The 23,290-nt window shown below is 49.2% G+C and overlaps 1 protein-coding gene across 3 annotated transcripts; it reads right to left on the bottom strand.

The window, feature by feature from the left end:
- Nucleotides 1-78: 78 nt before the first annotated feature.
- On the bottom strand, nt 79-16,689 carry pkn1b (protein kinase N1b). Of its 3 annotated transcripts, none has more exons than XM_052048770.1 (22): nt 16,276-16,689; nt 8,642-8,942; nt 8,201-8,346; nt 7,997-8,117; nt 7,269-7,417; nt 6,981-7,194; nt 6,561-6,755; nt 6,154-6,263; nt 5,860-6,003; nt 5,613-5,688; nt 5,382-5,523; nt 5,071-5,145; nt 4,214-4,297; nt 3,784-3,856; nt 3,144-3,235; nt 2,862-3,038; nt 2,487-2,549; nt 2,324-2,400; nt 2,076-2,218; nt 1,199-1,306; nt 973-1,053; nt 79-902 (listed from the first exon to the last, which is right to left on the bottom strand). In XM_052048770.1, the coding sequence occupies exons 1-22, from the start codon at nt 16,294-16,296 to the stop codon at nt 699-701; spliced, it is 2,796 nt and encodes a 931-aa protein (XP_051904730.1). In that variant the 5' UTR covers nt 16,297-16,689; the 3' UTR covers nt 79-698. The 3 variants fall into 3 exon arrangements, with proteins under 3 accessions (XP_051904730.1, XP_051904729.1, XP_051904728.1); XM_052048769.1 differs by lacking the exon at nt 16,276-16,689 and adding an exon at nt 9,603-10,056 and having other exon boundaries at nt 4,214-4,293; nt 5,070-5,145; XM_052048768.1 differs by lacking the exon at nt 16,276-16,689 and adding an exon at nt 9,603-10,056.
- Between the last annotated feature and the right edge of the window lie 6,601 nt (nt 16,690-23,290).

Below are 23,290 nucleotides of genomic sequence, written 5' to 3'. Positions count from 1 at the left end.
GAGCGCTTTGCAGCCGAGTGTGAAGCTGTCGGGACGAAAATCAGCGCCTTGCAATCTTCAAATACGGAGATTACGATGTGAAAGTGGATGAAAGTAATTTAATGAAACTCAAACAACGTTGACAACACATCTTTTACAGCAGGATAAGACAAAGTATTACAAATGCCTCTATTTTTTTTTTTACACACTCAACAAAAAAACAATTCGACTTGACAGTAAACTGACTTTCGCTCATTTGGCGCCCCCCAGTGTTCATTTTGAAGCAGCGCATGATCGACGGCGATGGCGTTACATTCATGACTGGCCGAGCGCGAGTCAGTCTGAGACACAGCCTCGATAAAAACACAAAATGCGAGACCACAACCTGTCGTGAGGATAACCAGCTTCCTTCCGATTGATACTTTTTGGCTCGTTGAGCATTTTGCCGACAATGATGGCGACTCCAGACACTGCACACAGCGGGACCGTGTCAACTCCATCGCTACATCATCTGGATGATCATGAACGATTTCCGCGAAAAGCCCCTCCAGATTGTCCAAAAGGTCAGCAGGTCACAGTCCCCCCCCCCCCCCCCCCCCCCGTTCACACACGGATGCAAAGCAGTTGTTCATCTCACGAGTTCCTGCAGCTAACCATCCCATCCCTCCTCACCTCCTCGAGTCCGAGGCCGGCAGTGGCCGTCCGCTACTCTGTGGACCCTAGCAGAGGTCAGACGCGTAGTCAAAATCCTTAAAATAGTCCTGCTCCTTTCGGGAAAGGCTGCGTCGCTCGCGCGGCGGCGTGAGGGTCGGCGCCTCGGCTGTAAACTCCACATCAAAGTTGCTGACGTCCTCTTTTCCCTTGATGGACGGCACAAAAGGCGGCGAGACTTTCCGAAGAAGGAGAGCCTCCCAGTCCATCTCCTAAACGGCGACGGCGTCGTCAGAGAACGTCGTTTGAAAAGAACCATTTGCATTTGTACTTGCGACTCACTCTGAAGAAAGGCTGTTTTTTCACATCCTCCGCATCTTTTTCTCCGGAGCCCAGCCTCCTCTCAGGATTCCTTCTCAGGAGCTTGCGGCGCAGACAAAAAAGAAAAATTCAACAAACAATATCACATGATCAACATATACGCATCCTCCATTTTCCATAATCGTGCCGATCGCCGCCTATCCGGACCCCAAATTGATGACGAGAAGCTGGGGAGTCCAAAGCTTACCCGTCTCATAATGCCGATGGCCTCATTGGAGAGAAAGCGCGGGTAGCGCACTTCGTCATTCACGATGCTGTCAAAAACCTCCTCCTCATCGTCACCTGGGAAGGGGGACTGAAAAAGAAGGCGTGCGCGTTATTTGACTTTGGAATCACGTGAGCTTGTTGCCGTCTTCTCTGGACTATAGAGCGCTGCAAACTTTTTCCATTCATTCATTCATTCATTCATTCATTCATCTTCCCAACCCACTAGGGTCGCAGGGGCAGTGCAACTGTTCAAATTCAAATGTAATTTGCGGCCATGCAAGAGCTCGGCGTCCCTCAATTTACAATTAACCGCAATGTTTTTCGCTTTTTATTTGGCGGGGTCCCCTAAAAAAAAAATTTTTTTTAAATCAAGAAATAAATGGTAGCAGATTCACGCAAGCGTCACTTTGCAGTCTGCGAAAAGGCGAACGTCTCATGTGGCGGAGGGTGTCGTCAGACGTTTCAAATAACCATCAACAACCCCCCCCCTCCCCCCTCCCCCCGGTCACTTTCGGGGAGTGCCAAAGTCGACAACAATGAATCTTCCGAGTTTCCTTTCAATGCTGTTGCGTCAGTCCTGGTTGTCATGGAAACAACCACGCACAATGAGAACTGAGTGCTTTCAACAAGATTGTGACGCGAAAAAAAAAAGAATCAAACAACTGGCAATGTCTCTCCTTCAAAGATGCCAACGTGACCCGTGTTATCGTTTCTCGTTTCTTTAATTATTCACACAAACTCCTTTTTGACACCTTCGCAGTGCATCTCCAACAAACAACAGTCACCCGCAGAACCAAATACTTTTGCCCCGAGAGAGTGATTTGAAAAGGCGGCGAGCGTTCCGAGCCGCCTCTCACCTCTCCGACCAACATCTCGTAGACGAGCACCCCGAGGCCCCACCAGTCGACCGCTCGCGTGTACGACGTGTCCGTCAGTACTTCTGGGGCCAAAAACTCAGGCGTCCCGCAAAAGGTGCTGGTCCTGTCCCCATAACCCATGCCTGCGTATGGGGTAGGAGGGGGGGCATTTGGTTACAAGTAATACCCCCTCCCCAAAAAAAAAAATCGAATGTGTATAGTAAGGGGTGGATGCCGGAAGGATTCACCTTCTTTACACAGACCGAAGTCGGCAATTTTGACATAACCATCAACGTCAAGCAGCAGGTTGTCCAACTTGAGATCTCTGAGAAGGAAAAAAAATAAAAATAAAAAGCAGTTCATATCAAGCGAACGCATGTTTCGCTGTCTTTTGGGAAGAACGAGACTCACCGATAAACAATCTTCTGGTCGTGAAGAAACTGCAGACCCAAGACAACGCAAGCAGAGTAGAACCTGACGGTCAAGGTGGACAAATTTCAACCAAGGCGCAGCTTCGTCACTTTAAATTTTTTTTTTTATTGCCTGAACTCAGCAAGCAACGTGTCAAATCTCAACTCTGGTGTCTTATTTTTGTATCGATGTTGTTCCATCCCACCGTATTTCCCAGAACACACAAAACAAAACGAGCAGATCATGCTACACTGAAATGCCTTAAAAAAAAAAAAGGGATCGTTTGGATGGCCATTTGTTGATTGGTTGTTGTAGACGGTTAGACGGTTGCGTTTGCCATGTTACATCGCATTGCGGGTGACCGATTGAACTCACACGGCGCGCGGCTCTGAAAAGACGTCGGTATGGATGTGCATCATGAGGTCTCCTCCGGCGGTGTACTCCATGACAAAACACACGTGTTCTGGCGTCTGGAAACACGCAAACAGGTTGACCAGGAAGGGATGCCGGGAGCCGTTGACCGTTTCAAAGATGCGCTTCTCGCACATCAGGCTGAAGCGAGACAAGCGGGGGGAGACGGACCGAAGGTGAGACTCCAGGCGGGACGGATATTAGACCACATGGCGACAGAGAGGGGGGGGGGTGGTCGGTCTTTACCTTTCCACTTCGTCCCGCGTGATGATGTCTCCTTTCTTCAGGGCTTTGATGGCGTACAGGTCGCCTGTCTGCTTGTATTCCGACAACAACACCTGCAGAACCCCCCCCCCCCCCCCAAAAAAAGTACATTCAGAGCTGAGAAAATATGAATTGGCAGTCGTCGCCAAAATTGGATCGATGCGTAAATGATTGATGGCTTCACGAAAAGTCAAGGGGTGGACTTTTGGTTCTAATGTTCAAAATGTCAAAGGTCACCCAAGCGTCTGTCTGAGGGGAGGCGGTTTCGCATGCTCGTGAAGCGGTCTTCACTGATATTGAACATTACGAGCAATTGATGACTCAACAACTAATTGATGATCAAAACATTCAATCGACGTTTTGGAAAATCAAGCCATCATTTCATCGCAGCGCCAGCAAACTACGAGCAGTCATTCGCACTCGGAGGTCAATTGACAAATGACCACAAGGGGGCAGCACAAACTCAGGCCAATATATGTCATTTGCTTTGGTCTCATATTTCAAATGTTTTGCTATTCAGCACCAGCAAAAAAAAAAAAAAAAAAATCTGATTGATAGTTTTGAAAAGAGCTTAAGGGCGTCTGTCCATCATGGAACGAAACCTTGCACGGCACGTTAATACCTTGCCAAAGTGCCCCCTGCCCAGCACCGCCATCAGCTTGAAATCCTGCAAGCAAACGGGGCCTCTGCTTGCTCTGAGAGAGGGAGAGAGAGAGAGATTACACGCAGATTATATGTTGGGCATGTAACGCAGCGCATATGATGCATTTTCTGTCATACTCCAAACACATCCATGAATGATCTAAATGGGGGCAGAGCAGTTTGCAATATCCACAATTTCAAAATGGCGTGGAAAAGAAATACCATTTTAGCATGCTGGAATTTGTAAGAAAGACAATTTATGTTGATTCAGGAGACATATTGTGTGCAGCGGGGGCGTGGGAGGTGGTGGGTGGGGGGGTTCTGGTGTCATGCGGCGTCGACCATATTGCAAAAGGAAGTGCAAAGGGTTGATGGGGACGTCGACGGAGAGCGCGTGTGTTTTTTGGCACCTGGGCAAGGAGTTCCGAGCCTGCGATCTGGCCGGGCGGTCAGGAACATCCGGCACGGAAGGGGGCTCGATGACCGCCGTCTGCCGCGATGGGAGCGCCACGGAGTGAAGAGGACAGGAGACAACGGGAACAAAATGCACATACACGGCAGATGATTTGACAACGGGGGGGCTTTTTCAAAAACCAACAATTGACATGGCGCATCCCATCTTTCCCGATAGCGATGGGCCGCTTTTAGAACGTGAGGCAAATCAAAGGTGCTCTTTGTGCGACCCTCGGGAGAAAACAATTTGGACGTCCCCGATCCGACATCTGCGACAAGCACTGCAGGAGGCTGATAAACACGCCAACGCTCATCTCGCATCCACTTGCACTGCGATGTACGCGGCCGGCTGGCTCCTCCCCTCAGCCAGGCTCCTCCCCTCGTCCCTCCACGCTAACTAGTTCTCTCAAAAATTCAGTAATGAATCCCTTAATACTCCGACCTCTGATGAACATGCCATCTGCCGCAAGCCTTTTCCCGCTCCAACTCTCCCTCTGCTCATCGAAATCTGTGACCTGTTTTTTTTTTTTTAAGTTACTGTTTGCAGTTGGAAAAATTCGCATTCATCAGACCAGTCAAGTGTCGCAGCTTTGGCCTTCCTGGCATCAAAGCCCCCCCCTCCATCCAATTTAAAGCCCCTCCCAACTGTCCACCAATTTGGAATTTGGCCTTTGTTCTTTTTCTCTAATTCCTCACAATTTTGCGTTCTCGCCGGACGGCTCTTCAGCTTCCGTCGCCAAATGTTTCGGACCCGAGAGAGGAGAACATAATGTGAAGACAGGGTGGGGGTGGGGGGCGTTCGTACTCACTCACCGCGGTGGAAAAGTCTCCCATGTGGCCTTTGAGGGGAGATTCTGTGTCCAGATTTAGTTTTTCGACAGAAATTTCTCTGCAAACACAACGGCGCCAAATGGCGGAGTTTTAGCGTTTTCCGCTGAAGAAAGGTGAAAAAACATTTGAAATTCATCGATTCAAAGGTGAAACATTGAACGGTTCATCCGAAAGCATTCGCACTTGATACGGACTTGGAACGTTCAACAAATTGGACTTTCGAGATCGGCGAATCGCAAAACAACGCAGGCTAATTTCGAATGAATGTTAGCGTCGCGGGACAGATGAGCTTACCCGGAGCCGCGCGAGAGAGCGTCGCCGGAGAAAGCGGCCGCGTACGCGGGCGGGTTGCTTCCGCTGGGGATGGCGTTGCGCAGCAGGCGAACCCACGTGCCGATGTCCACGTTCATCTGGCGGGCGCGCAGGAAGGCTTTACCTGAGACGGAGCACGTCGATTGCAAAAGAGAGACCGGATGCAGTTTTTTTTTAGGTACGCTTAGCAAAGTTTGACCCTCTGAAGCGTACCGTGCTGTTTGGAAAAGACGTTCTTTTGTCTCTGGAGTCTTCGTCCTTTCTCGATGACCGGATTGAAAAAGGTGACCTGTAACCCAAAAGGTCAAACATTGTCACGCCCCCCCCCAAAAAATGTCTCCTTTTGGCCATATCCATGATGTCTGTTAACTCATTCGGTACCAAGCGATTCTGGACCAAGTCTGAAAAGACGTTTAAAACCGTCTTTGGGAGTGAATGAGTGAATTGTGCGCGTGACTACCTCCGCCAGGAGCAGGCCCTGCGGCTCCAGATCAAGCTTGACTCGGTGCCTTTGGTTATCCAAAAACTCTTCCAGCTTCAGGTACTTGAGAGCGCACAGGGAGCGGTAATCTCGCCAGTACACGGCGATCTCCAACTCCCTGGACTAGTCCCACAGAAAACAAAAACAATGCAAGCTCCCTCTTCGATAGAACTCCCGGCAAAGCAAATTGCTCCTCATTAACAACTCCGGAATTGGCGCAGACGTTGCGCACAAGCGGCATACCGGGAAGATTTTGCGTTTTCGGACTCTCACCCTCTCCAGCTCCACGGTGAAGCTTTGGTCCCACGTCTGATCCCCAAACGTTCTCCAAGCGGTCTGACCCACAACCGTGTTCTCCAGCTTCAGCACGGCACTCACTTCCGCTTTCGTGCGCACACAAACGAGAGACGTCGTTTGATTCTTCTCAAGTTATCGACATGAAACAAAAGTTTCTTCAAGTCGATTTGATCGCGACTGCACTCGATGGGTTTGCAGCGAGCGCGAGGACCTGATTTGCCTGCAACCAGGACCAATCCTGTCCACCTATTTTCTGGTCTGAGGTGCACCCGAGTTTGTTGTTTTTTTTCCCATTTGAAAAGCATTTTTACACTACTCGTTTTCAACTTCAGTTCCAACCCCCCCCCCCCCCCCCACTTCTACGATCAAATAAGATAACGTACCGGATAGCTCATCGTTCTTGCCGGGGATCTTGAGGCTCATGCTGCTGCTGCTGCGGCTGTAGAGGCCGCTCAGTTTGAAGGAGGAGCGTCCATCTCCCGGAGAGTAAGCGGGAAGGAGCGCGGGGGTCCCTCTGCTTCGGCCTGGGACCACTTCTGGCAGCCCTACGCATCCCAGAAGATGAACTTGAAGAGTTCCTGCACAACGAGGTCACGTATCAATGAGGTGGCAATGTCGAACAGGGGAAGGCAGTCTGTTTGGTTTTTTTTAATTCATTTTGGCCTGTTTTGCTACCGCTTCCCCCCTCTTTTTTTCCCCCTCCTGCCCCTTTTGCAGACCGTACTATTCCAAAAAACGATCCGAAATCCCGATTTGCTCAATAATCTCATGACAAGCGCTCATCGGGGGCCCTCGGTGTCTACCTGTGAGAGGCGACGGTTTACTCAGGGTGCTGTACTGGTTGTGGACATAAGGTGTGCTTTGGCGGCTGCTAAACGCCGAAGAGGAAGCCAACGCTAGCTCCTCCTTGATCAGACAAGCCTTGGGGTGGTCCTCCGGGAGCTCCAGCAGCCGCTGCTCCAGAGAGCACCTGAGCAGGTCCAGACGCTGCGACGACTCACTCAGACCGCATTGCGCCTGCGGGGGCGGGACAGAGCAAGCGTTGACGGCGGACCGAGCGGCACCTGGCTTGGCGTCGCTTCGACGCTGACCTCCGCTATGGCCTTTTTGTCTTGGACCTTGCCCGCGGCGCCCAGCAATCGCAGCATGTTCTTCGCTCCTTCCGCCATGGCGTGCTCCACGCGGTAATGATGCCACAGCTCCTCCACGCGCAACTCCACCCCGCACGGGTCGGCTTTACCTAGCATGCGCGCGCCGCGCACGCGCGTTTGCAAAACCAATGACATGACTTCATTCGTTTCCGTGACGAATTAAGTGCGACATACTCCTTGCCATCCTCGCGGCGAGGAAGGAAGTGCGAGCACGTGCGCGTATGAAAACGCCAACATCGATCGAGCTCGTGAACACACGCGGCCCCTTGAAGTGGTGTCGTTGTGACTCCGCCTCCCCCCCCCCCCCATCCTGACTCCCCGTTGTCCGGCCGGAGCCAACCTTCTTTGTCTCTAACCTCTGCTAACTAAATGAGGCCGAGCTCTTAGTTGTTGGCCAACATCAAGGGAGTGGGGTGGGGGGGGACCAGGGGGGGGGGGGGCAGGAACATCAATAAGTCTCGAAGCAGGGCTGTAATGGACAGCGCGCGTGCACGTGGCGTCGATGTGCGGGGTGCGTTTGAGCGGGCGCCGTGAGCTTCTGAAGAAAGAATCGATCGGTGACTGCCGGCATCATGAAATATGCAGCGTGACAGGTGGGCACCCGAAATTCGAGCGAGGATGAAAAAAAATAAAAAATAATAATACTAAATAAATAAACGAGGGCATACATTGGCTGTCCTCCGATTGCTCCGTGGCCTGCATGGCCTTTCGGATCTGCATGCGGATGATGTCAATCTTGGTCTTGCTGTCCTGCAGCATCTGCTGGGCCGTCTGGAGAAGCTTCTTGTCCTGCAAGAAAATTAATTTTTTTAAAAATACGAAGAAAGGCGCCATGCGGAGAAAACGAAGGGCGGATTCGCTGGTGGAAGCACCTTGGTAGCGCCGTTGGCATAAATGGGGATCATGTTTTCTGCCCCCTGTTTGACCTTCAACTCGATGTTTAGCTGACGCTCCAACGCAGCAATGCGCTGCTGGTTGGCAGACGGGCGACTGAGCGAGCCCGGAGACGTGGCGGCATCTGGAAGAGGAGCGGTAGAGCGGGGTTAGGGTCAGCCGATGCGCATTGTCGAGTGGCTTTTTTGAACATAAACGCAACCTCCTGAGCCCAAGACGGCGGCTGCTTTGGCTAAGGCTCACCACCAGAAGACAAAATGACAACAAGGGGGCGTGGCTTAGTGAGTGACCTCAGACACTTGGCTTGAAATTTGAAAAAAATTGAAAAATTCAAAAATCGTGGCATTTTTCGGACAAGACGCGCCGCTGATTGAACGGCCGTTGAGTTACGAACCCCCCCCCACTAGCAGAACGCGTACCTTGGTTCTCGTTGTGACTCTTGACCACAATGAGCGCATCGAGCTCCTGCAGCTGAGCGCGGAGGCACTCCAGCTTGCGTTTGGAACTGCGCAGCTGCGAGTCCACCTGCTGGGCATTTCTCTTGACGGTGGTGGCACGCCGGAGGTTCTCGGCTCCCTCTTTGATCTTCAGCTCTTTGCGGATCTCCCTGCGGATCCTCTCCCGGTGCTCATCCAGGCGTCGCTGCACGCCCGAGTCCGAGAGGTCCGAGTTCTGGTCCAAGCCGAGTTGCCGCAGTACCGACGGCCCGCCCGGATCGCTCTGAAATCAGAAACGCGGGCCCAACCTGACTCCGTTTCACCAACGCAACCCAACCACAAGCGACGCCGTCACTGGAAAGCGACGGCGAGTCGGCGCGCCACGCGTGGGCTTGTGTGGTCAAGCTGATCACTGCGAGTCTTCCTTTGGGTGGAGCACGATGACCCCGCGGCGACCCCGCCAATCGACCTGACAGTGACGCAGACCCCCCTCCCCCCCCCCCGCCGAGAATGCATTGAACTCACTCACTCCCAAAGACGTTTTTATACGTCTTTTCAGACTTTGTCCAGAATTGGCTGGTAACGGCTCCAAATGTTTCAACGGGACGGTCTCGGAAGAAAACCTCCAAAACGTTCGTGGCAAGTTGCACACAAATGACAATCCGAACGGGACTTTTTGTCGAAATCTGATGGAGCCACCGTGTGTTGCGCAAGTGTGGCAAATGTTGAGGTCATTGAGTGTCTGCCATGCGGCCACCCAACTCTTGCTCGTCACAATGCGACTTCCACAGAAGGGGCCGAAACAAAGGTGAGCGGCAGAGCGGCGACAAGAGTAACACGAGTGATTCAGATTTCCAAAATGTGAAAGAGGAAGCAGCAGAAAAGCCAAGGCCACGCTCGACGCCAAGGCGGCCATGTTGATTTGAGCTGAAGAGTCGCCTACCGAATGCTCTGCGTCACTCTGCTCGCCGTGTACGAGGTCATCCGCAGGTTGATCCCTCATATGGTCCTCTATTGCATCCTCGCTAGCCATGTTTGGCCTCTGGCTTTACTCACCCCCCGCCCCCCCACCCCCCTCTCCTCACTCACTTCCCCACCCAACACTCACGCGGCCTACGCCACTAATACGAGCCTCTCAAAATCCAGACTGGATTTACGCTCAAAAGCCTGTCCAACTCCAGAGCAAGTGAACAAGCTGGAGGAGACGAGAGAGAGAGAGAGAGAACAGTGCAGACTTGGTCGCTTCCTGTTCTGCTCATGGAGGAGTCATGCATTTGCTGCACACACACACACACACACACACACACACATTTGAGTATATGCAAGCACCGGTGGTTGTGCAAGTGGGAGAGCTCGCAGCCAGCCAGCTTCCTGTTACGACCCAAAGCAGAGAGGCAGCATTGTTTGATCTGTTGCGCTCATATTAAACCAATTGTTCCCATCTCTAAAAAAAATGTACTCCAGTACAAAAAAAAAATTCATGAGATCATTTTTTTTTTTTTAATGAAGTCGTCTTGCTGCTACATTCGTAAGTGATCTGCACAGAACACGCCATTTACTCACATTCATGAGCAGAGCCGTGTAAAACGTGGAAACCCCAGAAAGGGTAAAAAGGCCAAAACCTTTTTGCTGACCTTTGAATCCAAGTCAGTCCAAGGACTTGACATTTCAGCGTTTGTTTTTTGTTTTTTGTTTTTTTGCAGGCATCAATAGTTGCCAAAAATAGGTGCACCGTGAGTGGCCACAATTCTGCCGGTGGCCTGCTGACAACTGAGCCAAGCTAAGTAAAGGAAAAAAACAAAAAAAAACAACAAAAAAAACCCTACAGTTGCTGTGTGCATGTGGCTCACGGATGCATAAGCAAACAAACATAACCCTGGCAAGCTGGAATTATGATTTGCTCTCTGGTCCACTAGGAATGAGCTTACACAATGTACCTTGGACTGCACGGGTTGCCCGCTAACCCCTACAATCCCCTCTTATTGCCGAAGAAATGAGGTTGCGCAATCTCCTTTTGATTTTTCATGTTGTGCAACTTTGGCTGAAAGGGCGCGCTATGCCGCCATGCGCCTCACATGCATTCGAGTGAAAAAGCGCTCGCGTGTGTTTGAATGATGCGCATGTACGCCAACAGCAACCTGAGCGGCATCTTTGTACAGAAGACTTCAGCAAACGCTTACGTTGGTGCTGCCGGCTTTGTCCATCGTGAACTCGGCTGCAACAAAAAGTTCCTCTGTTTGGGCGCAATAAGCCCGCCAAAAATCCTCTCTGGGAAAAGTTCTCGAGTGCACATGCTTAACCTGGGGGAAGGGGTCGGAGAAATCTTAAGTGCAAAAGACACTGCAGTCAAGCTTCAGAGGTGGGCAAACTGCGGCCCGCGGGCCAAATCTGGCCCGTTTGTCTTTTTAATCCGGCCCGCCGAAGCTTGGCACACAATTAAGGTTCGACGTCAATGACTGCATTCATTTCATTTGGACTTGTAATGATTCTAGGTGGCACAGTTACTTGAAGTTGCAGAGCATTGGGAGCAAGGGGGAGACGATACGGGAGCCCGGCAGTAGCGCCAAGTCAAGCAAATCCCGTTCGATACGACGGAATAACGTACTCTTAAAGTCGGAAAAACGTGCCAAGAAATGCAAAATACTGCTTTTCAAATCAAGAAATCCAATTAATATTATGTCGAATTGAGTTCACCCTTTTGATCCGGCCCTCCATAATATTTTCTGGTTCTCATGTGGCCCTATGCAAAAAAATAATTGCCCACCCCTGAGCTAAATGGAAATCGCAGCTTTTTGTTCCCGCTCCATCACAGATTTGTAAGCAAATATCATTTGAAAGGGTTTTTACTGTATCCAGGCAACAACAGAACCATCGCTTCAACCTGACAGAGGCGATCCCTATAAAACGTTTCGAAAGACAGACAAGAGGGAAAAAACAAACGGGGGTGTCCAGACCCAGAGAGAGTCTGGACACCCCTGGTATATGGGAAGGCCTTCTTTGCGTCATGACCGACACAGCTCAGGACTGCGGCTGAGGGGTGGAATCGAAATCGACTGCTAAATTGCCAGGTAGGTATCGGGAAGGTGCTAACTATAAACACTCACACAGTCCGAATGAAGCGCACGGCAGCAGCCTAAAAGATGTTATCAAAGGAGTCCAAACAACCACAAACGGTGTCGGACTTGCTCCCGTCTGGACTTTCCCTGTGCAGACAACACCGTATCCTATTCATTGAATGCCGTCTATCCGCCTTAACCCTTATATTATGATAAGGGTCAATTTGACCCGTTTCAATTTTTGTGGTGACCAAAACAGTGGATATCCTTTCTTTTTCTTCATGAAATTTAGTGACTTTTCCTCATCTAGGGTCATGAACTGGTGTGTAAAATCTGGACACTCTGATGTGTAGTGGGATGTCTGTGCACAGTTTGCATACAAATATGATGTTGGGGTCATTTTGACCCAGATACTTTAATATGGGTAAGTAGCTTTTCAGATCCAAAAGAAACATGTCTAATTGATGAACAGTACTTTGTTTTGACTGCTCAGTGACTTCCAGATACCCAGCCAGGTATGTGTAGAGCAGGAACTTTCTCTCATTTGACTCGTCACTCTTCTCATGTCATTTCTATGACCAACATACAAAAATGATTCTCCAGAAAATTTACAGCTGAATAAGCTTCATCACAGAGTTTGAACTGGGATAGTGATGCAGAGGAAGACATTTCAGAGACACAGAATCTTTCTGGCACGTATGGCATCAAAATGTGGGCAGCCTGTGATGCAATATCCAGTTTTGTATGGAATATGCAAGTGCATACTGGAAAGCTACCTGGAGGAGCATCTGAGAAGATTCAGATGATGCGTGTGGTTCTGAAGATGAGTGAAGGATTGCAAAGTCACTTCTTTACAATATTACGGCCTTGGAGATGAAGTTCAGGGGAGAAAGCTGACTATGTTGGCAACAGTCAGAAGAAATAATAAGATAAAAATTCCCGGTGAAATTCTGAAGATGCAGGGCAGACCTCTGCATTCCTCAGTATTTGTTTTCACTGAGAAAGCAGCAGTTGTGTCATATTGCACAAAGAAAAACAAAAATGTTCTTGTAATGGGCACAATGCAAACTGATGCATCTCTGAACACAAGAGAAGACATGAAGCCACAAATGATCCTGGATTACAATTCCACCAAAAGGGGATTTGACAATCTGACAGCACACATACAACTGCCAGGGCAATACTTTGTAGATAAAGTATTACTTTATAGATTACTTTGTAGATTCCTCCTTATTGGCACTAAATCCAATCTAAACAAAATAAACAATTTCTCCATTACCTTCGAAAGCTCTTCCATCTCCCCCTCCCCTCAGGTCAAGAGTCTGGGTGTCATCCTTGATAGCACCCTCTCCTTCACCTCACATATCAACCACATCACTCGTTCTGCATATTATCATCTTCGAAACATCCACCGGCTCCGCTCTTCTCTCACTCCTCAGTCCACTGCTATACTTGTACACACCCTCGTCACCTCGCGACTCGATTACTGTAATTCCCTTCTGTTTGGTCTCCCTCAAAAAACCCTCCATAAGCTTCAGCTGGTCCAAAATTCAGCCGCCCGCATTATCACACTCACGCCATACATAAACCATATTACTCCTGTCCTCCAACATCTCCACTGGCTTCCCATTTTACACCGCATTCAATATAAAATCCTGCTACTCACATTCAAATCCATTCATGACCTAGCCCCTCCATACCTATCTGACCTCATCCATATTCCTACGCCTGTCCGCTCTCTTCGTTCCTCCACCTCTGTCCTCCTCTCTGTCCCCCCTGCTCGCCTCGTCACCATGGGAAATAGAGCCTTCAGTCGCTCTGCTCCCCAGCTATGGAACTCACTCCCCGCTGACCTTCGTAATACAGCCTCATTAACTCATTTCAAATCCCGCCTCAAAACACATCTGTTTCGACAAGCCTATTCACTCAGACCATAAAGCCATTGTTTTATTTATTTATTTTGTTGTATTTTTTCTTATCTTATTTGATGTAGTTTTTTAACATTGTACTCGTGATTTTAACTGCTTGTTGTAAGGTGTCCTTGAGTTTCTAGAAAGGCGCCCACAAATAAAATGTATTATTATTATTATTATTATTATTATTATAAAACACTGAAAATCTCAGAAAAAGTTAAATGAAAAAAAGAAGCGTGACATGGAAAAACTTTAACTAAACAGTTCTTAAATATACTTTTGGGATTAAAAATCTGTTGTCTGTCTCTTATCTGAATGTTTACATCATCTTAAACAAAGTTGTTACTGGTGTAACCTGTTTTTTGACTATTTTGTGTGGATTTTTACAGTGCGGGTCAAAATGACCCACAACAAAATCAATGTGATTTTTTTTCAACATAATATAAGGGTTAAGTTACTCCTCTCAAAGTTTCCCCAAGCATTGTTTGTTGGTGGATTAAAGCACACACACACACAAAATGGCGCCCGGCTCCTCCTCCACCGTCTCCAAAAATGGCGCATGACAACAATGGCGGAAGTTTAGGTTACATTTGTGCTACGCTGCGACTATTATATATTCATTCATTCATCTTCCGGGCCGCTTGATCCTCACTAGGGTCGCGGGGGGTGCTGGAGCCGATCCCAGCTGTCTTCGGGCAGTAGGCGGGGGACACCCTGAACCGGTTGCCAGCCAATCGCAGGGCACACAGAAACAAACAACCATTCGCACTCACACTCACACCTCGGGACAATTTAGAGCGTCCAATCAGCCTGCCACGCATGTTTTTGGAATGTGGGAGGAAACCGGAGCACCCGGAGAAAAGCCACGCAGGCCCGGGGAGAACATGCAAACTCCACACAGGGAGGCCGCAGCTGGAATCGAACCCGGTACCTCTGCACTGTGAAGCCCACGTGCTAACCACTGGACTACCGGGCCGCCCGACTATTATATAGATATAGTGAATATCCGAGCCTTGCCAACAGGCTAGAATACCCCCCCCCCCCAATGCCGTTTTGGCCCCCAACGTCGTCAAGGATTGAGCCTCGGGTCTGCACTCCTCTTCGAGCCGACAGCGCTATTGTAGCACAACAAACAGAATAGATCGCATGACCCCCGAACGGTCGCGGGAGAACTCATCTCAAATGCATCGGGGGGGGGGGGGGGGTAACCGCAAGCGGGTCAATCATACTCGGTGTCTCTCCGGGCGAGCTTCTACTTACTCCGGTCACACCACGGGCTATCATCGGCCAACCTCAAAGGTCATCTCGAGCCGGACTCTGCGACAGATACTTTTCTATTCGGGCACAGGTCCGCGACGGGAGGGGCGTGTGCCGTTTCCAATAAAAAGATCAAGTACGGTCAAAAATGGTGACGGAGAGATTGTGTTTTCAGACCACCCTAATGGCCTAAAATCACGTTTGCAGACCTCGGCTTAAAGATGGTCCCTTAAGCGGAGCTCATTTGAACCGAGGTCCTTTGGTCTACCAGTTTGGACTCCCCTCACAGGTTGGTTGTGAGGCGTGTAAACCGCACACACGCACGTGTCAAAATGACTGTTGACTGTGAAGGAGCACCAACACTATTTACAGCCCGTTGAAGTCAGTCTTGCCGTTTGGTACCGAACGGAATTTGTCAAATCTTCTTGCGGCAGAAGGAGAGACGAGGTCGCGAGCGCCGTCTCACAACACAAGGGAGACGATCAGCCGAGTCGGACGAAGGAGCCCTCCGAGGACATTAAAGAAAATGGAAGAAGCCGCCGCCTCCCTCCTGCCGGATGATCGATACAAAAGTCATTTGGCCGCTCCTCTCCACCCGGGAAAGAGCCGGGCGGCGAGCGGCGGGATTCGCTCTCCCCGTGCTCTTACGCTCCAAACCCCAAAAGAAATAAACAATTCATGAGGGAGCCTGCAGACGGCAGCTTCCCCAAAGCCAACGTTACATTATCAGCTGGGCGCACCACCGCCGGGCTCCATTTACACCCCTCAAGTCGTCTGACGGAGGAGGAGGAGGAGGGCCAAAAAAGATAAACAGGCCGCGAGCAAATCAAACCGAGAGAAAAGAGTCGCGCTGCACTTCTGGTCTCGGCCTGTGTGAGAAGTTCATGTGTTGCAAACAACGGCCAAGACATTGGGTGACCTCCACGGGACCCGACCCACATTTAGATGATACCATGAACGCACTCCGGTACATATAAGCTACACCAAAATGGACAATAGTGAAATTAGGGATGTCTCAGCCCAAATTGGAAAGCCGCTCACCCAAATGACAGGACGGGATTGAGAGAATTCCCCAAACAGTCGGAATGTGCCTGGGTGCGCTGCCTGGATGGGCCAGAACCACAGCTGACCTTGATCATTTCCCTGTACCCCATCCTGCGTTGGATTGACACCGGGAGAACTGTAACCTGACACACGGGAACGACTGCACGACACCTTCCAATGACTCACGGCAGGCATTGTGGGAGTCCAAGGTTTCCCCCCCTTCTCCAATTTCAAGATATTCATTCTAAAGAACGTCAAACGCTAAGTAATCGGTTCATGTCGTAAACATGCACGCGAAAGTGTTTTGCATACGTGCAACAAAGGCGTCAGAAAGTCATGAACTTACTTGCAGCTCGTTGGCCATCATGTGCTTCCAGGTGACTCCTATTAACCGCCCGCTTCGCTTTCAAGATCAGATCATGGTGCACTTCCCGAGAAAGGGGCCGAACGTCGGGTGCGCCGTGGTCGACAACGGTGACGAAAAACTACTCGGAGAAAGTGTCAACGTGAACCCGGCCGGGAGATGCTTTGAGCGGAGAGGAGAGAGAAGACGCTCGCCTCCTCGTCGCACCCCGAGCCGCATCGCGCAGTTGCACGGCGTCCTGGGCTGGTGTGAGCGAGGCTCGTTGAGGCGGCTGGCCGCTCATCCTCTGCGGGTCGGACGCGGAAGGGGTTGCCGCCGGAGTTACCGCCACGCTCCGCTCCACTTCGCGACCGTCGCCGGGACGATGTCGCCACCGTCAGCGCGCTCCTAACAAGACGGGAGCCCTGGGGAGGGCGAAACGGGCATCAAGTCACTTAAAGGAGGGAAAGGAAAACAGCACTTCCGGTTTGACCTTTCAAAATACGGCTAGGACGGTCCATGTGTGTCGATGCTAAGGAGCAGCCGTTGAAAAGTCCTCACCTACTTGAGTAGAAGTACTGTAGTGTACAAAAATAGTGCCATTGTAAAATGTATATATACTGGTAAAAGCAGAAGTACGATTTCAACCCCTTCTGAAAAGTAAAAACAAAAGTACAGGTTGTAATTTGAGTACAAAACTAAAAAGTAAAGATGAATGTTTACAAAAAGATCCTTAAACTCCACAAATGGTTCTAGTGGTGTGTGAAACCAATATGTGTTTGACGCCGATGGCCCTCATTGTACAGTAATCTGCTATGACACATTGTACACAACCTTAGTAGCTTTAATAATAGGATCACAGTCAAGATTTAGGGTTTACTGTACCTTTAATAAGTTGTGAAGAAAGACATTACCATTATTTTAAAGAAGTGAGAATGGCTGGCGACCAGTCCAGGGTGTAGCTCACCTCTCGCCTGAAAGTCATCCCAGATTGACTCAAACCAACGGCAAGGAAATTAAAAAATGCCTCATTCCTTGTTTATTAGGCCAAAGGATGTCTTATTTTGAAAGTGTAGCACATTCCCACGCGCGATAGCCAAAGCTATTAATGAAAGCTTGATGCAGTCCAGCACTCGAGTGTGCTTCATCCGGACCTGTTGACATTGACAAGCGGAAACCACAGCAAGGCGCTAGCAGCTGTATGCTTCATCGTTGAATACATTCATTGGCCATCATATTTGGCGCTATTGGACAATGACTTCGAATGTGGTTGTAGTGTCAGTGGTGTGGAACAGTTCTGCGTCGTGCTAAAGGTTTACGTTTCAAATAGCATTTGAGGAAACATACAGCACAATGTACGATGCAATGCGGTTCCACTTTCGGGTCATTCTGACAGTGTCAATCGAATATGGGCATGACGAAATGATTTAATGTCTGTACCTGATGTACCTGATTTAATAGTCATGGGCTGGCATCGGTGTGTAGGGTCGGCTCGAATCTAGCGATCCATTTTCTATACTGCTTGTCCTCAAATCTGTCCCAGCTGATTTTGGGCAAGAGCCAAGGCTCACCCTGGATTGGTTGCCAAACAATTGCGGTACAGATTGGCAAAAACACCCATTCACGCTCACATCCACATTCTTGAATGTAAAAAGCACGATTTATATTTAATAAGTTTGGAGTGCATTAAACATTTGACAGATATCACCCCACTTTATTCATGATAGGAACAAAGGTCTTCTCAGTTTTGCACATAAAAGCGAGGTGGCAAATGGAACACCGGAAGTAGTTGTGCGGTTTAAAAAATAAAATCGAAATTGCACATAAAACATAATTTTCACTTTCAACAGTGACGTTTCACGCGAATACATCAACATCACAAAGACACTAAACATGTCAAGAAAAAACAGGGAAATTGAGGCACTATAAACCGTATAATTTAAATGAAACATGCATTATTTATGTTGGTTGTGCTGCATCAGGAGTGTCCAAAGTCGGTCCTCCAGGGCTGCTGTCCTGCCCGTTTTCCAGCTCTCCCAAGAGCAACACACCGGCTTCAAATCATCAGGGACGTTCTAATGCTGTTTCAGAGCTGCCTGATGAAGCTGATCATCCGAATCAGGTGTGTTGCAGTCGTGAGAGCTGGAAAACAGGCAGGACAGCGGCCCTCCAGACCCGGAGCTGGACATGCCTGTGCTCCATCACTCGTCGGAGTTGGAATGTTTTGGTTCAAACTTTGGATGAATCAATCAGCAACATTTACTGATTGTCTTAGAAATCTTATTTTACAGAAGATATTTTGTGTTACCCACGTAGAAAATGATTTATAAAACTATCGAGTAGGGTTTATTGTGCATTTAAGACGCCATACATAATGGCAGATATAAAAAAATGCGGCTTCCTTATTGTATAACTTGTATAGATACTTGCTGTATAAATTGTTAAATTGTGTAGAAAACTACAACCTATATTTTGGACATGCTGCTTTGAAAAGTCATATCAAGTAGGATTCATCAAACTCCTCAATGAGCAGTCCATTACATCGATACTGCATCAAGTACGCCACAACAATTACGAAGTACAAATTTGCATTCGGTGAATGTCTTGCCCAACCTTTAGATGGCGCTGTTGTTTATATCATATGTACTATCAGGTTCAGCCTACCTTCCGACCTGAAAATGGTTGATAAATGTCTACACGCCCCTGTTTCTGTAATATAAAAAAAAAGATGCTCAAGATAAATATTTTTAATATTATTACCTCCGTTAATGTGACCTCTAACCTGTAAAATTAAATAGAAAAAAAAATCAATAGACACATTAACGGTGGAAAAAGTTTTGACATTTAACAAAAGCATGGCATTTGAACAGGGGTGCATGGAATTATTATTTTTTTTACACCAACTGTATCATAATGTATTATGACTAACTGATATTACGTATAATAAAATATGCGATCTAGCCTGCACATTGAAGTACACACAGTGAAATACACGAACAGCATACATTTAGAAAAATAAATAACGTCTGAGCATAATGTCCTTTCGGGATTAAAGATTCCCCCCTCCCAAGCTCACCAGCTGCCTGCCCAAAACGGTGCATTGTCTCATCCCAAATAAAGCCTTCTTCCCTCAGCATGACATCATCGGTAACCTTGGCGACTCCCTGAATGCTGGCCGACCCGGGAAATGAGGCGACGGCTTTGGAATTTGCGAGGGATGACAACAACTGCACCCCGGAACGCCCCCGCCCCGTCTCCCAACACCCTCGCAAGGCCCTCGGCCGCCCATTGCAGTCCCCTCCTCTCTCAACGACAGAGACAAGGAGGGCCTTCTTCTCTCCCACGCCCGCTTCAGTCCTCCCTGACTGATGGGTGCGTGAAATCCCGGTTGTCCGATGAAGTCACAGCAACATTCAGTGACTGCGTTCTGTTGAGTGTGCCCAAAGCTTTTTCCAGACTGGAAATAATCCTATTTGATGAATACAATGGTCTGTTTCATAGCACTGTATTTTTTTGAGGGTTTGGTGGCCCACCACAAACATCAATAAACACAACGGACACTTACCTGTACGGACACTTGAACTCGCATGCAAATGAAAGTAAAACAAGTGCAATTTGTCATCGCTTAAGAGGCATGTACGCAACCACGCACTCGCAGGAGGAGTGTTGTTCCCGTGCCACATCATTGTAAACACAAAGCGGTTGCTTTGAATTGAAGACGAGTCGAGCAAGGAAGCGCGCTCTGGTCCTACTTAACAGGCCGTGATACGCGTGGCTGGATAAGGGCTGCGCAATCTAAAATAAAAGGGTGCTAAATATAAATCCTTGCGCTCATATGACCGATTCCTGATCAAAATTGTCAATGCTCAGGCTGCGTCGACTATTATATTAAAAAAAACAACAAGACAAAGGTTCAATTGTAACCGGATAAACACATGGGCAGGAGCTAAACATGCCGTGACCCAAACCGCAAATGAAAGTTCAGAAACTTGAAAGACATTATTTAAACACGTCGGGTGTGTCATCTGATCGTAATCATGACGATAGCTAATGTTGCCGTCGCATTTTATCGGCAGCTCGTCTCGCCGATTTCAGATCAGCCACTCGGAGAGGAAAACATTTCTTGAACGTTATGTACGATTCCATATCTCATTGCTTAATTATTATACTGAGTTGACCATTTAGTTTGTCCCCCCCCCCCCGCGCCCCAGATCTAGTTCTGTATATATTTTGTGCAACCACAATAAGCCGACACATGCCAAGTATGCTGCAGTAAATCGCCCCATGTTTATTTTTGGGGTCGCGAACCTGCCATTTTCCTTTTTTTGTGCGCACTGTCACTCTTATTTTGTACAGTCACTGTCTTATTTTGGGTGTAATTCCACTGTCAACTACTAGATGGTGGTATATTATTTTGTTGACAGACGAATGAAGTATTTTATTTCAGGCCCGCCTATGTTCTCCTGACGTTGACTTTTTGCAGCTGCAAACGGGGACAACTTTCGTCTGCTTTTATAATTTACATTTTATATTATATTGTGAAATGCTTGTTGGTTTAAGGGGGGGAAAAAATGGATTTGTTCACCGTGATTTGAACGGATTGTGATAAGAGCGTCTGAAATCTCGCCACCTAACTTCCCAATGAGTATGTTGCAAAAGAGCAAACTTTTCTTTTGTCTTACGCGTCCTTGTTTGTTGGGTGACTAGTGCTGAGTCTCCACCTCCACCACAGTCCAGTCTCCAGGTGAGGAGGCCCCCTGGTCATCCGGGGAGTAGCTGCTGACCGATGTGACGGTAGCAGCGGGAGGACTGAACTGCCGCAGCAGTTTGGGCCACTGGCTGCTGTCCAGGCGATTCAAGGTTCCACCTGTCCCCACGGGTAGGAGGAGGAGAGGCGGACAGCCTCCGTTTCCGGACAACATCAGCGTTTGGTTGATCAGCTGCTGAACAATGTCCACCTTTTGGTTCCACTCGGCTTGGTGCGCAGGCAACGGACACAGCTGCCTCTGGTGGTCTCGCATCCTCCGCCTCCCTTGCGCGTTCCCGTTCTGCTCAACGCCGGCGTCCTCGTCCTCGTCGCTGGTTTCCATGGCTTCGTAGATGGTGCACAAACCCGAAGAGGGCGAGAGCGTGACTCCGGTCGGGCTCCTTCTCAGCTGCTGCTGCTGCTGCTGGATCTGCTTCTGCTGCATGCGGTACTGCTGCTCCAGCTCCAGTTGCCACTGCAGGACCTGCCTGCGCTGGCGGTGCTCCTGCTGCTGCTGTTGGAGCTGCAGTTGGAGAAGTTCCCTCCGCTGCTTCTCCAACTGCTTCTGCTGCTCAAGCCGCAGCCGCTCCTCCTCCAACCACTGCCTCTTCTGCCTCTCCTGTTCCTGGCGATGCTGCATTTCCCGAAGCTTCTCCTGGTGCTGCCGCAGCCTCCGCAATTGCTCCCCACGCAAAGCGCACGCGTCATCGTAGCCGGTTAAAGGTTGTTCGATTTGGGCAAACTGCGCCGCCACGGATGGGTCGATGGGCCTCCTGTTGCCCGGAACCAGTGCCAGATAGTGACCGTTGGCTACGGGAAGCGCGGCGGAATGGTTCCGGTTGCGGCGGTCTTCCAGGGAGCGCGTACGCGGCCGGTCGTCCGCTTCATCTCTCTTCTCGTCTCCTGTGAGACATTCAGTGTCACTTTGCGCATCCGTCAGATGCATGCAGAAATTGAACGGGTGGCACAACCACAAGGACAAGGAGGTGGTGGGTTCAGGAGAAATCTGACGGGGTGAAGGTGCAACCAACTCAAAGGAAAGTCACATTCAAGACCGCGGGTGCGCCGGTAACCCGTCCAAACGCAACATATCAACCAAAAAGTATTTCCGCGTTTATTGTCGTCTACTTGCTTTGAGCATAATGTTTTATTGCGCAGTGGACAAAAGAAAGCCTCGGGATGAATTTGGTGAATTTAACACCCTGTAAAAAAAAATAGATAAATAAAACGGTAGCAACCGAGACTGTGGACAGTAAAAAGGTATCAAAGCCCAATAATAATAATAATCATAAATCGCATGAATATTTGCAGGGCATTTTGGCGTTTGACACGACTTGACAGGCAGGAGTGACTGCGGCCGCATGATAACGTGGGCAGCCAACGGAAATGCCGGCACTTGTCTCAGTCTTCGTTATCACACGGCGCAGCAGTCATTCCCTGCACACGCGACGCAATACACAAGAGGGGAGACAAAATCAGCCAGCAATGGAAATGTGTACTTTTAAAAATATCGAATGGTGATGAGCATCGGTGAAAGTCGTGCTCGAGTCATTTTCGGCATATTTACAATCATGTGCAGGTCAAATATATTCATTCATTCATTCATCTTCCGTACCGCTTGATCCTCACTAGGGTCGCAGGGGGTTCTGGAGCCCATCCCAGCCGTCTTCAGGCAGTAGGCGGGGGACACCCTGAATCGGTTGCCAACCAATCGCAGGGCACACAGAAACAAACAACCATTCGCACTCACACTCACACCTAAGGACAATTTAGAGTGTTCAATCAGCCTGCCACGCACGTTTTTGGAATGTGGGAGGAAACCGGAGCACCCGGAGAAAACCCACGCAGGCCCGGGGAGAACATGCAAACTCCACACAGGGAGGCCGGAGCTGGAATCGAACCCGGTACCTCTGCACTGTGAAGCCCACGTGCTAACCACTGGACTACCGGGCCGCCAAGGTCAAATATAGTACCTCAAAAATACCGCAATTTTCAGCGAGTTGATTCTTGTTTAAAAAAAAAAATGCCATCGTGTTGCTAAAAGGCACCTCGGTAAAACCCGATGGCTCCAGTTTACCGACTGGCCAGTGATCGTCTCCCTGATTTGTTTTCACCAGCGGCTTACTAAGACTCAGAAGCGGACGCAGAGGCTTGACTAGGACAGGACACGGGTACACAGGTACACGGGTACAGTAGACAGTAGACAGTAGGCACATGCTCTCTATGTCAGTTTACAAATGGCTCCGGAGTGTCGGGGGCGGGAGTGCGCAA

The sequence above is a fragment of the Hippocampus zosterae genome, chromosome 17 (genome assembly GCF_025434085.1).
Source record: "Hippocampus zosterae strain Florida chromosome 17, ASM2543408v3, whole genome shotgun sequence".
NCBI lineage: Eukaryota > Metazoa > Chordata > Actinopteri > Syngnathiformes > Syngnathidae > Hippocampus > Hippocampus zosterae.
This window is presented reverse-complemented; position numbering and strand designations above follow the sequence as displayed.